We start from the raw sequence: 16,552 nt of genomic DNA on the forward strand, positions 1-16,552 counted from the left end.
TGGTTCATTTATGTACGCAGTACAACCCTTCCTTTTCGCCTCTCAGGCTCTGTCTCCCCGTATCTTTGCTCAGTGCCCCCAGACCTACAGTACCGGCCGTTTCATCAAGATGGCTGAGGTAGCAGGAACCGCTGTGGGAGTGATTTCTCTCGGCATCCAAGTCGTACAGGGACTGGTGGATTATTACACAGCCTACAATGCCCAAGAAGCGCGGTCAGCTCAGACATTGGGAAGACTTGGACATCTCCTCAACGTGCTCAAGACTCTGCGCAAGCAGACGGCGAACCGAAAGTTTCGGCCCGATGAGCAATCTCTACTCGGCATCATTGAAGACTCAGTTTGCGAATGCGAGGATCTTATTGATGAGCTCCAACAAGAGACGGAGAAGTTTACCAAGACGCCCTCAACAGGCATCAGGGCAGCCGCCCGCACTGCTGGCCGCCGACTGGCCTACCCGTTTCGGCAGAGCACCTTGCAGAAGCTCGATGAGGACGTCGACGAGATGTGTGCAAATCTCAACCTGGCCCTGCAAGTCCTGCAGCAGAAGGACCTTATCAATGTCCACGACGACATCGAGAACACCAAAGCTCTCCTCGAGCTCATCAGGGCCAATCAAGTTTCGTCTGACATACGAGCCTGGTTGAGGGCCCCAGACCCCTCGACCAACTACAACGAAGCGTGTAAGAAAAAGCACCCTGGGACTGGACTTTGGTTTGTCAAGGCTGCTATATTCCGCACGTGGTTGGGCGCTCCAAACTCCTTTCTTTGGCTTCATGGATTTGCCGGGTGCGGCAAGTCGGTACTCTCTTCAACCATCATCCAACACGTGTTCCGCCACCGAAGATTAAGCCCGATCATCGGTATCGCGTTCTTTTACTTTTCGTTCAACGACGAGTCCAAACAAGACACATCCTCAATGCTCCGTGCGTTGATCCAACAGCTCGTAGGTCAGCTCAAAGACCAGGAATCGCCCCTCTCGCATCTCTATCAGAGCTATCGTAGTGCTACACCTCCTGACCATGCCTTATTGGATTGCTTTTATCAGCTGATCGGGATCTTCAGCCATGTCTACGTCGTCCTAGATGCCCTAGACGAAAGCCCCCGGCATAGGTATAGAGGGGACGTGCTTCAGGCTTTGGAAGATATGCGAGGCTGGTCAAAGCTAGGATTACATCTTCTTGTCACGAGTCGTGACGAACAGGATATCCGAGAGCAGCTGAACCCGCGGCTCGATCAAGCCGTGTCGATGAAGAACGACTCCATCGACCAAGACATAGCATCTTTTATCTCGGACAACCTGAAAGGCAACCGCAGGCTTCGGAAGTGGGTAAAATATCAAGACCAAATTGAGCGAGCGCTTACCGGGGGCGCAAAAGGGGTGTATGTTCCTCCAGCGCGAGGCTACCGAGTGAGAATGGTCACACTGACTTGGCTAGGTTCTGCTGGGTGGAATGCCAGTTCACCGCATTAGAAGCGTGCCCAGGCAGCAAAGCTCGACTTGACGCGCTCCTTGCCTCTCTTCCCCGGACGCTGGACAAAACATATGAGCGGATGCTCTCAAGTATCGAAGCGGAGTCGGCAGATGACGCAAATCGAATGCTAATCCTTCTCTGCACCGCCAAAAGACCCCTGACTATAGCAGAACTCATTGACGGGATCGCCGTGGATTTGGGCGATGACCCAAAGTTCAACGAGGACAATAGACTGATGGGCGAGGAAGACATCCGTCATATCTGCCCCGGATTCATCGAACTAGACATGCAGCCCGGCAAGGAGACCACTGCACGAATTGCCCATTATTCTGTCCAAGAATACCTTGAGTCGGACCGAATTAGTCGATCTGGAGTAGCAAGATTCAATGTGGAGCCCATCGATTCCCATACCCAAGTCGCTTGCGTCTGCCTGGTATACCTGATGGATGCATGGCTGTGCAGCTCACAGCATCTCGGCGAGGAGTTTGATCGCAATTATCCGTTCGCCAAATATGCCGCCGAAAATTGGCCAGACCACTACCACGAGGGGAGGAGTACCGAGGCCCATCTCCACCAACTTGCCATACGGTTTTTCCACAGCGACAGGGAAGCACTCATGAACTGGGCGAATATCTGTAGATTGTACGGCGATGGCCCCAACGGTGTGAGAAACAATAACCTGTCACCCCTCTACGTCGCGTCAGCGCTTGGGTTCAATCCGGTCGTGCAGGTGCTCCTCAGTGAGAGTAGCCCAACTGAGCTCGGTGGCGTTGGTGGGAACGCCTTGCTTGCCGCTGCGACCTATGACCACCCCACGACTATACAATTGCTCCTAGATGGCGGTGCTGATATTGACTATCGGGGTTACCAAGGCGTCGCGCTTCATTACGCATCAAGCAAAGGCCACACTAAAGTCGTGGAAGCGCTCCTCGACCGGGGCGCCAGCATCGACGCGCAGAACTCCGAGGGCGAGAGCCCTCTTCACCTCGCGGTGTCAAGTGGTTATGGGCAAACCATCCGACTGCTCCTTGACAAGGGTGCCGACATCGAGGTGCAGAATCACCTCGGCAAGAGCCCTCTTCACCTCGCGGCGTTAACGGGCGACGAGCAAGCCTTCCAGTTGCTCCTTGACAGGGGCGCCGATATCGAGACGCATGACTCCCAGGACGAGTGCCCTTTTCACCACGCCGCGTTAGATGGCCGCGAGCAAGCTATGCGGTTGCTCCTTGCTAGGGGCGCCGATATCGAGATCCGGAACTCCCAGGGTGAGAGGCCTCTTCACCTCGCAGCGTTAGGAGGCGACGAACAAGCCATCCGGTTTCTTCTTGCCAGGGGCGCCGATATTGAGGCACGGAACTCCCGGGCCGAGAGCCCTCTTCACCTTGCGGCGTTGGGTGGCCGCGAACGGGCTATGGGGTTGCTCCTTGCCAGGAGTGCCGATATCGAGGCGCGGAACTCCCAGGGCGAGAGCCCTCTTCATCTCGCGGCGTTAGCGGGCGACAAACAAGCCATCCGGTTTCTCCTTGATAGCGGCGCTAACATCGAAGCGCGGAACTTCCATGGGAAGTACCCTCTTCACTACGCGGCATTAAGTGGCCATGAACAAGCCGTCCAGTTGCTCCTTGATAGAGGGGCCAACACGAATACGCAGAATCTCCAGGGCGAGAGCCCTCTTCACTACGCGGCGTCAATAGGCCACGAACAGGCCGTCCGGTTGCTCCCCGACAGAGGCGCCAACATCAATCCGGTAGGCGCGAACCGGACGCCTCTGGAATGGGCCGCCATCTCTCCTAATCCCGAACTGATGATGTTACTTCTCAACAGAGGCGCTGATGTTGAACGCGTGGGCGGATATGCGAGGCTCTTGGAACTAGCTGCGCCCGGGGGTCATGAAGAGGTGGTTCAGTTTCTCCTAGACAACGGCGCCGACATCAACGGGGAGGGAAAGCGCACCCCTTTGGAAGCTACAACGTGTTGATCGCCCCTAAGCCGGAATGTGTACTCGAATCCCGGCCGTAAAACCAGCCACGAAGGAGTACCGCGGCTGCTTCTCAATAGAGGCGCCAGCATCGATGGTTGGCAGGATAATAACTCCCCTGGAAACATCAGTCAGCAATCAGGATCAACGCGTGATGCAAGTGCTAAGCGACCGAGACGTAGATGTTAACCAAGGCATCAGGAGAACCCTGTTGGAGTCGGCGGTGTGCAGAGAGTCTAAAGGCATAATAATACTGCCCCTCGACCGCGGGGCGGACGCCGACGGCGGCAAGATAAGGCCTCTATTGCGAGCAGCGGTGAACGGCAAAAAGGAAGCCATACTGAAGCTGCTACTTGATCGGGGAGCCAATGTCAATGGCCCAAGTCTCCAGTTGACCAAATGCATTGGCAATGGCGAGATCCGAAAGCTATAACGGAATTGTGTAGTTGCTGTTGAGTCGGGGGGTTAAGGATGAGGAGAAGGCTAAATGGATGGCGGAGACAACGCTCCCCAGTGAGTGGTCGGAGAATTGCGTGCATAAGGGGTTCAAGGCGTTCATCGGACGGAAATGTGATCAACCAAGTCACTGCTGCTAGTTCTCATCTTCAAACCCTGAAAAGTCAAGCGATTTCTGTATGGAACTTGTTTTAAGTCTCTTACGGTTGTTCCCCAGCAACCAGCGGGGCCAACCCCCCCTGCCCTGTCTCACTGTCCCAACCGCCTGCTGACCACCTAACGGGCCCGAACGCTCAACTATATACGCCGACGTCGAACAAAGCCGATCTCGCTGGCCGTTGACTCAGAACTCATTCATTCACCGTCTTTCTCCAGTCCCCCTCAATTACACATCCCAAACTAAGGACTAGTATTTTTTTTTTTTCTCTTTATAAAAGTCCCATCTCCAATTCCGCCCTTCACGCAGATTCGATCCGCATCGCCAAAAAGAAAAAGAAAAAAAAGAAGAAGAAATAATAAAATCGCCATGATCTCCGGACCCGGCCCCGCTCCGGAGCCGTCGAGCTCCGGACCCATCGGCGTACCTTCCCCCTCACTCTCACAAACACCCATCATCACCGAGACCACCCCGCTGCTCTCCGCGCCCATTCCCAAACCAGGCCCACCCTCCTCTTCCTCGTCAACAACAGCCGCCTCAGAACAACAAGCAGAGCAAGAAGTGGAAGAAGAAGAAGAAGAAGAAGAATCCACCGTCATCCCCGCCGCCCCGCTCCCGCCGTTCCGCCTCTACCTGACCCTCGGCACCACCTACGTGGGGGTGTTCCTGGGCGCGGTGGACGCGTCCATCATGGCGACGCTGTCGGCGCCCATCGCGAGCGAGTTCCGCTCGCTCAGCCTGCTGTCGTGGCTCGCGGCCGCCTACCTGATCGCCAACGCCACCTTCCAGCCCCTGTCCGGGCGGCTCACCGACATCTTCGGGCGGGGCCCGGGCTTGGTGTTCAGCAACGGCATGTTCGCGCTGGGGAACCTGGTCTGTGGGCTGGCGAGGGACGAGGGCGGCATGATCTTGGGCAGGGTGATCGCCGGGGTCGGCGGGGGCGGGTTGATGAGCATCAGCACGTTCCTGGCGTCGGATTTGGTGCCATTGAAGAAGAGGGGGGTTGTCCAAGGGGTGGGGAATATTGCGTACGGGTGAGTGAACTTTTTATTTTTAATTATTTACTGACTTAATTCTATGCATTTTGTATCATGGTTTGCTGTGGGGGAAGTGATAGCACGGATAGCTGATGATGGTTGTGTTGATTGAGGGGTTGTTAGGTCAGGAGCTATGGTACGTCAATTTTGAGCTGTTTCTTCAACCCTCTGCGGTTGTTTCGGGAGCCAAACAATCAAGAAATGCCCTCCCGGAGGCAGAGCGGTTTGCTCTCGAAACCACCGGAAAAGGAAAACACATGACTGACATTGTTGGGCAGCTTGGAGGTGTGCTGGGCGGGCTGATGAACGATACGTCTTCTTGGGGATGGCGGTTGGCGTTCCTGGTTCAGGTGCCCATCATTGTGGTTTCGGGGATTCTTGTCTTCTTCCTTGTTGATATCCTGCCCAAGGTCTCCAACAAGTCGCTGCTGGCGCGGATTGACTTCGGAGGATCGTTCCTGACGGTCGGGTTTCTTGTCCTTGTGCTCCTCGGCTTGAATGCGGGTGGGAACCTCGTGCCCTGGACCGACCCGCTCGTCCTCACGACGATCCCTCTGGGCCTCGCCATGCTGGTCGTGTTGGTCTGGTGGGAAGGCCGTGCGAAACAGCCCATTATCCCGGTCAGGCTGTTATTGCATCGGACTGTATTCACGGCTTGCATTACGAACTTCTTGTGGTATGTCTCGATTCCATATCGCCCCTGGACCAGGTAAGATGAGGCTGACGATGGGAACTAGCACCATGGTAATGATGATGACCATGTTTTATATACCCTTATACCTCCAGGTGCTCGGCCACTCGGCTACGCAGGCCGGTCTTCGTATCCTGGCGTCTTCCGTGGGTGTGTCGATCTCGTCTATCGGATGCGGCCTGGTTATGAAGAAAACGGGCAAGTACGTGGGCCTTGGAATCGTCACCCTCGCGACGCTTAACGTCTCCATGGCCCTCAACGCGACGCTCGATGAGAAGTCGCCGATCTGGGCTCCCTTTGTTTCCATGGCCCTCCACGGCGCGGGCTACGGTGGGATGTTAACCGTGACGCTGCTCGCGTGCATTGCCGCCGTAGACCATTCGCATCAAGCCGTCATCACGTCGTCGACGTACGCGTTCCGCTCCGTGGGCGCGACTCTGGGCATCACGGCCGCGTCGGTCGTGTACCAGAACATCCTCAAAGCTCGGCTATGGGATCGGTTCGGCCACTTGCCGGGTGCGGCGGAGGAGATTGCGCGTATCCGTGACGATTTGGGCGAGCTCGGAAGACTGCCCGAGGGCTGGTATGAGGGCGTGATCCAGTCGTTTATGGAGGCGTTTAGGGGCGTGTGGTTGACAGCTCTGAGCTTGACTATTTTGGCTTTGGTTAGCGTCTCGTTGATGAAGCAGCACAAGCTGCACTCGAATCTCGCTCGGCAGGAGGAGTAGGGGGTGCAGAGGGCGAAGGGGGCGGCGGGGACGGGGGATGTTTAACGCAACGAGAACAGTAGTTTGCCCAGGTTTTCGGCTGTCGGGGGATGTCCAGAAGATTGACCAGTAGACTTGTGATAAAGAAGTTAGACTAGGCCGCAGAGTACTGAATGGTATATGACGGTCGGTCGTTGGGGTGTTTCTGCAGATCAACAACAAGCAGCAGGCAGACACGGTACTCGACGAGGAACCCAGAACAAAATGAAATTAGAATCCATGGTAAGGCTGAGACTATCCGGGCACTGCACAGTCACACCTGGCGGTGCTCGAAATACCAAGACTATACAACCCAGAGCAAGTCTTGGGGCTCTTCAAGCGAACCTTGGGTGCCTCGAGACTCCGTCTGCGTTTCAGGGAGAGGAAGACCAACCATTGATGCTCTGTAGGCTGAATCCGAAACGGCCCGAAGCGCGCGTCGGAGTGGATGTCGGGTGCCACCGCGCGAGGGCCGGCGCAGAACGCGTGAGAACGCGCAGTGTTGTTGGGGTCGCAAACGGGGTTCTGCCGACGAGGTACATCGAAGTACTTGCATGTACGCTGCGGCTGTGGTGTCCTAGTTGATGAGTTGATGTAATGAGGAAAGAATGGGAGCCCACCAAAGAATCCAGGCCGGAGAAAGGTGCGACCGGTGTCGCGCGCAATGGGAAGCTGAGCAGGTTGCCTTCCGCCACAAACACAGCCGACTGCCCCGTCCATAGCAGCAAGATGATCCATGGTACTAGCCTAGCTGCACGGACCGAAACAGCCGAATTGCTAGCAAATGTGCCCAAGGAAATCTGGTTCAAATGTGGGGGTGGATGGCGGTGTCTCGTGTGTGTACTGCGTGTTATCCGGCGCCCGGGAACCTGGGTCACTCCCTCACGCACATCCCACACCCCACCCAGAGGCCAGGCTCCCCAGAGGCACCGATCAGACCCCGTCATGCCCTGCTTCGGATCCCAGTCGGGAGAGTGCATGCGGCTCTGTTACTATTCCGGAAAGGCAATGTTTATTCCAACGACATCTCGCGTCGTGAGGCAGGCCCATCAATTGCTCCCCACAGAGTCTGTGCGAGAATGAGCAAAACCGGAAAATGTAAATTCTTATCTTGACAAGAAACTTTTAGCAAATCGATACATCGTATTATGCAATGTAACGATAAGGCAGACAGACCACGCACCTCATTGTTGCCGACGAGCCGTCATTGTGAGATGGCAACGGGAAGGGCGATGACATCGAGAAGCCAGAATGGCCATCATCGGCAACCGGGCAATTGCACGCAAACCCCAAACATCACGACACCACACAACTACCATCCCCGACCATGGAAGCTTGCAAGGATGCAAGGCGCTCAACCCATCTTACGACCTGTGGGTGCCTGAGGCGGCGGTTTCCTGCACTGCGACCCGGTCGCCCGTGCGTTTGTTTGGTTACCCCTTTTTCTCTTTTTTTTTTATTGTTATCTTATATCTATTTTATATTTCCCGTCGTGCAACCACGGCACCAGCCCAATCAGAAAAACCAACAAAATGAGCTAGCATATTTCAGTAAAAACCGAGTGCTTCATTTTCACCCGGTCCATTATTTTGCGAAGCATGCGAGCAAGATGCTGCGATGGAGCGGAGTCGTTTGTATTCTTGTTTACCCGATTCTTGTGTGCCATCTAGTTCGTATATCCAATCCCAAGCATGTCCAATTTGACAGACCCATCTGCGAACGAAAGTCCTCGTGTATCCGTTAGTCGTAGCCTCGTGACACAAATGAACAGCCATCAGATCTAGTAGTACTACTTAAGTAATAAAAGGAGAGCCATATCCTAACCGTGCGCTCGACAACCCTTTCTCCTGACCCCTCACGCTAGTCCAGCCGATACCGGGCACCGGCATTGACTCGCCTCATAATTGGCAAGGAACGCCACCATGACGGCGACATACGCGGCCAGACCGACGCATATGGTATCAAGCTTAATATGTGGCAGCTGTGAGAGGATCACGGTGAAGAAGACGCCAAAAATGACGACAACACCAGCCGACCAGCCCTTGCTGGGCTCCAGGAAATACAGGATTGCCACCGGAAAGAAATAGAGGAAAAGACCCAGCAGTGCGATGCCCGCGGCAAATAGGGCAGTGAACCACCTCGTGTCGAAATGGACTCGGTATGGACTGCAATTGGGCGCGTCTTTCTTGGAGAGGAGTTTCTGCTCTACACGTCAGCACCCGGGGATGAGGTATCGGCAAGGCACTCTCTCTGAGTCGGGGCTCCCACCGTCAACAATGGGCTCTTTCCTCCGAATATCAGTGCCTCAAAGGATTGGTGCAGCCGCTTCGTTCGGGTCGTGATGAAATCGTGCGGCTCTATCAAGTAGTCCATTGCCGCTCCGCCCAAGATGCCAAATTCTTTGGCGGTGTCGAGGAGGTTGAGAAACTCGTGGTCACCGATGTCGTGTAACTTCCTCGTCTCTACATCGTGAAGCAGTGCTCTGTCTATACGATTTGAGCGTTAGTGGGGAGCCGACGAGAAGCAGAACCTTTGTAGCGGAAACCAAGCAGGGGGGAGGTTACTGACTGTATTGGGCAAGAAGCGAGATCGACTCGGCTATGATCCGATCTTGCTCGCAGGCCTCGGCTTGTGCCCCGTCCGCCTCTCCGCAAGCCTGAGCAGGAGTCAGCGAGAAGAGCCTTGGGCTGTTGTTCGCCTCATCCTCCTTGTCGAGCTGGAGTAGCCGGGTTTCTCGTTTTGCTATGGCGACTTCGAGGTGGTGTAGGATCCGCTGGGTAAGGCCACCAAATCGCCGGTGGATGCTGCCGTTGTGATAGCAGTTCTGTGTTCGCGCAAAGCGAGGCCATCCGAAGGGGAATTTCTCGACTTTGTTTCATTCAGCGTCCTGTCGCGTGATGAAAGCACAGTATAGCATAGCATGGTATTTCTTACAATCCTCGCGGTAGATAAAGTCCGGATCCTTGCTTGAAGGAGATGGATCGGGCCGTTCTGATCTGTCAGTCGGTTTCCAGGGCGCCATCCATGGCTCGGGGCTCACCTTCGTGAACTGTCCCCTCTCGGGGCACCTGGCTTTCTGGATCGGCATTGCCTGCGACATCAAACAGCCTTGTCAGGAGCCGCTGGGCGAAGGCGATCCGGGATCTGGTGGTTGATTCTTCCATTTTCTGGTATTGTGAGCTGTTGAGGTCCCCATTGTGGTCTCCTTTCCGACGAGCTGGCCTGCAACGAATTTAAGCCATGTTGGCAAGCTGTCCGGGCAGAGAGTCGCGACGGAGCTCCCGTACACAAGGCTGTCGCTGTAAACGGTACGGGGCGGCCCGCGTGCTCCGGACGTCGCTTTCTCAGTGCCCAACCGACTCTAGAACTAACGGGGGGCGTGAATGGGCGATGCGTCACGGTTGGAACGTGGAAGATGGTGTAGGGGTCTTGGGTGTGACAGGTGCAACGGGCTATGGATGCAGGCAAAGTTGGTCGTTGAGGTGGCCATTGGGGTCCTGCAGTGGGTATGTCCCATCTTGCTCGCGGCTGCCGTGGCAGTGCAGGCGCACCGGGTGCAGCAGGTATCCAGAGAGAATGCGGCTCTAGACAACACAGTTCTATGCTGGTTGGCCCACATCGTGCCTTGTATCTCCGGGTCTAACAAGGTCATGTGGTAAGGCAGAGAGGGTTACTATTGCTAATGTGCAGGAAACAGGAGGCTCTCAACGCGGGCAATTTCATGAGCGTTAGGCCCTGTGGATGTAGACCGCCCAGTTGTGTCAGCCATTATGCATCCGCGGTTGGTGCGACATTGGTGCCTTGGACTGAAATACATCACGGATCGTTGATAACCCAAGTTGGGCTGCCTCGTGCGTGAAGAGTGTGAAGTCTAGTTCTAAATCGAATCGTACACGTCGCATGCCCGAGCATCTTCGGGAAGATGTTAGCCGCACTGCGTGACCAGACACTGGCTGCGGGCGGGGACGGAAGCCGGGAAGAAACCATCATGACCCGGGCGTTTTAAGCCTCGTTGTAACAGCTCGATTCTCCCCCTATCTCCGTGGCCGAGTGTCCTCTGCCGGATCAGTGGTAAGGGATTGCAAACGCCACCTAGCTTCTGGCCCAGAAATTGTGTCCTGGCCATCAAATCAACTCCAGCGCGTACGGTTAAGGTACTAGTAGGTATGGAGGCAACTTGGTTCATGTAGCCCCGGAGTGAATACCCATATATGTGTTACGGAATAGAGTAATACGGCTATTTCCCAATCTATCCATCACGTACAATTCGAGGTGGGAAAGCTGGGAATCATCTATGGAAGATCCAAAGCCCGTGTTTCCGCGCAGTGAGACGGACACCGCGAGAACCCCACAGAAGGCTTTTGTCTGGTACTGCCCTAATTCTTTCGCCTGGATGCCCCCAACACGACGTTTCCGTATCCAAAAATAAATATTCACTCCCATTTTTTTTTTTTTTTTTTTTGGATTCGGCTTCTTTCCCGGGAATAAAGGGCTCGCACGCGTCTAGGATTACGGTCGGTTCGGAGCAGAGCGGCAAAGGAAGGGGCGTCGGCGCATCGATCAGCATCTCTGTCGGCGCATTCTGGCGGGTTTCTTGGTCTCTGCTACAGTAGTAGAGCGCGAAACAGCAGGCGAGCGTAGAACTAAAGTAGAGATTGTCTTGAGGGAGCTATGTCGTTGTTGCTGTCGTTGTTGTTGTTGTTGGGAGAGAGGGCACGGCCGTCGACAGGCCGCAGGGTAAGACGTCCATTCACAATCCCTCCCTCGCCATTACTGAAACGTACCTCAACGTAATGATTCGTGTCTCGGATGGCTGCTGACAGGAGCCGAGCAGGGGACGATTCAGCGAACGGGGATCGCGGCGCCCTGCAGGAGAGTCCCACCCGGCGAACGAAGTGGTTTAGTGATGAACTGTGGGAAGGGAAGATTTGGATTGCGGCTTCTAGAAAAGGGGCCATCAGGCCAGTTGGGAAAATATTGGAAATGGTTGGCGCTTCTGGGAGAAGCCTGTAGCATCAGATAGGTCCCGGTACTGTACTGCGCCAACTGCTGCAACCGCGCCTCCCCCGAATTCGGAAAGGAGGACGGAGCCCACCGAAATTCAGATCTTTGTGCTTCAGTAATATCACCAAGTGAAGCACTCGTTCTATTGTCTGAACCATGGCTCGATACCATGATGTTTGTGGGAACGTGGTGGCTTGTAGGGCGCGCTTGGACCCAAGGGCAACGCCTCCCTTAACAATGCGAGGTGCTTCTTGGCCTCGGCCTGGCATTACCCAGAGGCCAACTGGGTTGCGAAAATCACGATGGACGAATGAATTCGCAAGCTTCAGGCCTATCATTATAGCTAATGCGACTGGTGGGATGTTCTGCCCTGGAGGGATAGGGCCGGGACGCACCCTTAAGCAAGAGATCGGTTTTGATTTGATAAGGCTGGGCAGGCTATAAACTTCGCAAAAAATTTGAGACTCCGCTCCCGTTTCTCTTGCTGCACCTCACTTTGCGTCTAGGCTCCTTTCCTAGCTGATGCTTGTACCGCTGCCAACTCGCCCAAGATTGATTCACGACTTGAATCCCCCAATTCCAGAAGACGCCTGGTATATCTGGGGAGGGAAAGGCTGTCCTCTCCGGTTTCGTCGCGTGCTCGATCGCGCCACGTCGAGGCCTGGCGTTTCCAATCAAGCGGCACTCTCTCGGCTCTTCATCCCCCCGAGGTTCAAAATCCAGGATACCGTCGCCGTCGGTGTGCTGGCATCCGACACCGGGCTAGCATCAACGTTCACGGAGAATTCTATCATTCTCGACGATGGAGAAAACTTCTCGAAATCGTCCAAGTCAACCACCGGCTCCTCCACCCTCACCGCCCGCTCGCTCCGAATCCCCCAACTCCTCACGCGAGGAAAGTCGGGCACACATGCACCGAGTCACCAATAAAACCGGCCGCCTAACCGAAAACACCCCTTGAATGGTCACAGCGACCCAATCGAGAAAGGCACCTCGTCTTGCATGGGATGACCCCCGCACATACTACCATGGATTGTCTGTATTCCTTCGGCATTCAATATTCAGACAGGACTCTGCTGACTTGCTGCCGGACAAGGGTCAATCCGTTGGCAAAATTACAATTGCTACTTTTGGAGGCGCGCAGCGGAGTACCCATGCAACCCTAACCCAACACTGATTTTCCTCGGCCACATATGCGGAAAGTCCAGCACACATGAGCGCCGACCGAGGGGGACAAGCAAACCGAACCAGGAGGTTGGATTTAATTTCCCCGAGAGACTCGTTGTGGGTTGCCGCCGTGGTTGTCACGTGGGTGGAATGGTGTTTCCGGGGAGGATGCGTTGTCAGGCGCCGTTTCGTCCGTTTCCTCCGTTTCAGGCTTCGCGAGCAATCACGACCGGCATGGGCAAGCAGCGGGCGCTGCAAGACGTCACGTGGAGACAGGGGCTACTCGCCAAACAACGCGTCTCCCAGGAGCTCAGCGGGCTATTGGACAGCTCAGCTGAGCACAGGGGAGAGACGCTAGAAGCAGTGGGCGACGGGGGTCCTGGATTGGCAGGGTCTAGCCTAATGTCAGGCGAGGCCCTGTTTTGCGCAGAGCCGGCAGTCCGTCCTCCCTGACTTGGCACAGAAACAGAAGATTCGCGAAAACCCCTTTCTCGAGCGGAGAGACGCAGATTTGCTCATTCCGGGCCAGTCGCCAAACTTTACGGCCCAGCCGTCCAGAGCTCTCTTGATTACTCGGCAAGCAAGCGATCGAGTCTTCGGAACTGGGGGAGAATATGGGCTGTGTGTTGAGCCTGTGCTGCGAAGAATGCGGCTCCGGAGGGTACTAGCTACAGGCTGGCCCCGATGCAGCACAGGAGCTAATCGGCAAGACAGAGGAAAGCGTGTACGACGTCGAAAGAGCAGCTTAATTGCTAGCGGCACACCCGTCAATCACGTCAAGACGAGCACCAACTCGAGCGCGGCAGCGGGATCCGTTTCGCAAAACAACGCTCCTGGCAACTTGCAAACGGGGTCCAGCGGTTGAGGAAGCAGAAGTCAGGGTTGGGAGGTTATGGCAAAAAAGCAGCATGGGACTTGATAGATGTTCGGTGGCGTCTCCAGCGGCAGCGGTTGTGTTCCCGCAACACCGACTCCCCCCGTGAGTTGTGGCAACACAATCACAACGCGGGGTCAATCTTAGAGAGATCAAAAGTCACACAAAAGCCAGTGTAGAACTAGGAGGGTTCGGGATGTACTTTGTATTCAAAAGGAGGCAAGAGGGAAAAGCGCAATTAGAATAGGAGACTGAGGAAGACAAAACTAGCGATTAGCATCCAAATTCCGTTTTATCCAGGATACTTATCCATCCCCAACCCTATTTCTGTAACCCCTCACCCTCTTTTTGCTCAAGAAACAGCTTGAAAAAAACCGTCTGGTAACCTCACCCCCAACTCTCAATTGAGGCTTCTCAACATCCAACCCCAGTGCAGGTCCAAGGGGGAAAAACCCGACCTTCCCCCGCAGAAAAAAAAAAAAAAAAAAAAAGACAGATTCCCTCACCGCCAAAACACCAAACTCGGTACATCCAATCCGACCTGTAATATTTCGGGGATGTGGGTTGGCTCAAACCCCCCCCCCGGCTTCTGAATCTCCCATGACCTATCATTCTCATTCATTTTGAGCAAAACGAGTCGCTACCTCCATATCATTCCTTGGTATTCCACCATTTCCCTAACTGGGCCGCGGGAATCCTTGTCGGAGCTCTAGCAGGATCGAGCAATCGGGAACGGTCGCGCCTCAAAGCATGATCTCCCAGAAAGGGCAATTGTAGATTCGGAGCCTCTTGACCACCCCGGCCCACTAGGCATCTCCACTTTCAACGTCATTTGTTTACCTGTTTCTGTGCAGGTTGCAGTTGTCACGGCGACCAGAGGTGGGAAAGGGGGGAGGGCGGAATAAAGGGGAATGGGGGTTGATGACGGTTTGTGCCTAATCCTTTTGTCAACGATAGAGAATAAAGAGACTCGCGGGATAGGGCAGAGCTTAGGCAGCTGCAAATCCCCACGAGGCAGGCGACGGGAATGCGTGCAATGACGGATTCGCTTGCAGTCATCTTGTTGTATTTTGAGAGGAGTCTCAGCATGCTTAAAGGATAATACAAGAAAACCCTTTCTCCCACTTAGTTCCTTTTTTTTTTTTTTTCCAGATCCCTTTATCATTTTATTCTTTTCCTTTTTCCTTTTTTTTTCCCCATCTTCGTTTTCCTTTTTTGGTCCCTTCCACCCTTTTCCTCTTTACCGTAAGCTCGTCCTCTCCTCCGCCTCCTCCTTTGACTCGTCGGCCCCTACTGTTCACAACAGTTACACAGAAGTGCTCGCGGCGGCAAAGACGACGATGACGGCCATGTACGCGCATACCGCCGCAAACGTCTTGTATGTGTCGAGCTCGTGCGTGGCGGTCACGACGGCGCTGAAGATTGTCGTGGAGCCGGTGACGACACCAAAGGCCTGGGGCCCGCTAAGCCGGCCTAGCCAGAGGATGCCCACAGGTATGAGGATGAGGGCCGCGGCACCGGCGACCTGGATGGTCTTGAGAATAATGATGAGGGCGATTTGTGGGACGGCGCGCGAGTGTGGGTCTTCTCCCCTTAAAGCGAGATGTTTCTGTTGTTGTAGTTGCGGCAGCGGTGAGTACTTGGTTCCCATAGCAGTAATCAGGGTATAAAGGTGGGTGGCGTTTACTCACTATGAGCCATTGGCCTAAGGGGCTATACACGATCCGTATCACCCAAGGCGGGTGTGGCCTGGACATAGTATTGAATTCATCAGGCGAGTCCAACCACCAGTACCCCTCCCTGTCGAGCATCCCCTGGTCTGTTATGTGTTGCAGCATATGCCTGTATTGTTCTCGCGGGGCGGGGTGAAGCTCTCGCATCTCTCGGTGTCGAGAACACAGCGAGCTGTAGGCCTCCTCCTCCTCTAGTATGGCTGCCATCAGAACGTCGAACTCGCTGTCCAGTATAGGAGGGTGGCCCGGGGGTCTCTTCTGGTTCCTCGTCAAGCACTTTGCATGCTCGCTGTGCTCTCTCTCGTATTTTTGCAGTTCGCCGGAGAGAAAAGCCATTCTGCCGGCACGGTACAGCATCGACCGCCTCCTAAGGTAGCTATAGTCCCGGAACATATCCATGTTGTTGAAACGATCCTGCATTGCTGCTAACTGTGACCAACCGAGCTGATACTCGTCGCCTTTGTTCATGGTCGATATGGTCAGTGTGGTGGCTATAAAACGTAGAGGCGAATTACCCACTCCGGTCACGGTATCTACAGTTGTTATTCATGAACTCGTCCGGGTCGATCACTAGGGCGCCTTGTCAGCATCAGACTGCTTGAGTTAACACTGCGCAAGGTCGCCTACCGTTCTTCGAGGGCAACGACTGATTGAATACCGTTGATGACTGACATGATTTGGAGGATCTGCCCCGGGTAGACTCGTGGAAACTTTGGGAAGATGGATTTCTGGTTAAACCCATCTCGGCTGTATTGTGGTCGGGAGCGAAATTCATCTTGTCGAAAAAAAGGGGTATGTTGCGCTGGCCGTGTGGGCCGCTCCAGGGGGCCAGTGCCGCATAATAACCTCCGAGATCAAAATATGTCCACCAGCCAAAACCCATGGTGTTCATGGCCCAGTGTCCAACTGAGTGCTTGCTGCCCGACCCCATCCTGTCCATGTATCGAAGGGAGGCTCATCTCAAGGACCAAACAGCCTCGTCTAAGACGTGGTGTATATGACCTGGCATCTCGATGGGATGTGCATGATGCAACGCTGGCAAGTGTCGAGTGGAGCAGACGACGGCGAGAAGACAAACGGCGGTGTCGACGAGATGCTGCAAAGGGCAGGCTGCGCCCCCCTATTCGGGACTCACTGCATTGCCAATTGGCAGCCCGGCAACCGTGGGAGAATGACTGGAAGAGAGGGTCGCAAAATGAGTAGTGAACAGCAAGTAGAGAACGAAGAACGGAGAGGC

At 54.7% G+C, this 16,552-nt stretch overlaps 4 protein-coding genes across 4 annotated transcripts; 2 read left to right on the forward strand and 2 right to left on the reverse strand.

The window, feature by feature from the left end:
* Window positions 1–109: 109 nt before the first annotated feature.
* Window positions 110–3,450, forward strand: MFIFM68171_04483 (uncharacterized protein; the record flags this gene model as incomplete). Its single annotated transcript, XM_071059903.1, has 2 exons — window positions 110–1,380; window positions 1,437–3,450. The coding sequence occupies 2 exons, from the start codon at window positions 110–112 to the stop codon at window positions 3,448–3,450; spliced, it is 3,285 nt and encodes a 1,094-aa protein (XP_070916004.1).
* A 982-nt stretch (window positions 3,451–4,432) lies between these two features.
* Window positions 4,433–6,519, forward strand: MFIFM68171_04484 (uncharacterized protein; the record flags this gene model as incomplete). Its single annotated transcript, XM_071059904.1, has 4 exons — window positions 4,433–5,097; window positions 5,224–5,236; window positions 5,379–5,776; window positions 5,838–6,519. 4 exons carry the CDS (start codon window positions 4,433–4,435, stop codon window positions 6,517–6,519), a joined length of 1,758 nt encoding a protein of 585 aa, XP_070916005.1.
* Window positions 6,520–8,392: 1,873 nt separating this feature from the next.
* Window positions 8,393–9,701, reverse strand: MFIFM68171_04485 (uncharacterized protein; the record flags this gene model as incomplete). Its single annotated transcript, XM_071059905.1, has 5 exons — window positions 8,393–8,737; window positions 8,806–9,023; window positions 9,106–9,405; window positions 9,472–9,528; window positions 9,578–9,701. The coding sequence occupies 5 exons, from the start codon at window positions 9,699–9,701 to the stop codon at window positions 8,393–8,395; spliced, it is 1,044 nt and encodes a 347-aa protein (XP_070916006.1).
* Window positions 9,702–14,888: 5,187 nt separating this feature from the next.
* MFIFM68171_04486 (uncharacterized protein) lies at window positions 14,889–15,783 on the reverse strand (the record flags this gene model as incomplete). Its single annotated transcript, XM_071059906.1, has 2 exons — window positions 14,889–15,191; window positions 15,274–15,783. 2 exons carry the CDS (start codon window positions 15,781–15,783, stop codon window positions 14,889–14,891), a joined length of 813 nt encoding a protein of 270 aa, XP_070916007.1.
* Window positions 15,784–16,552: the final 769 nt, after the last annotated feature.

Source organism: Madurella fahalii, assembly GCF_045866475.1.
Source record: "Madurella fahalii IFM 68171 DNA, scaffold_2, whole genome shotgun sequence".
Lineage (NCBI taxonomy): Eukaryota > Fungi > Ascomycota > Sordariomycetes > Sordariales > Madurella > Madurella fahalii.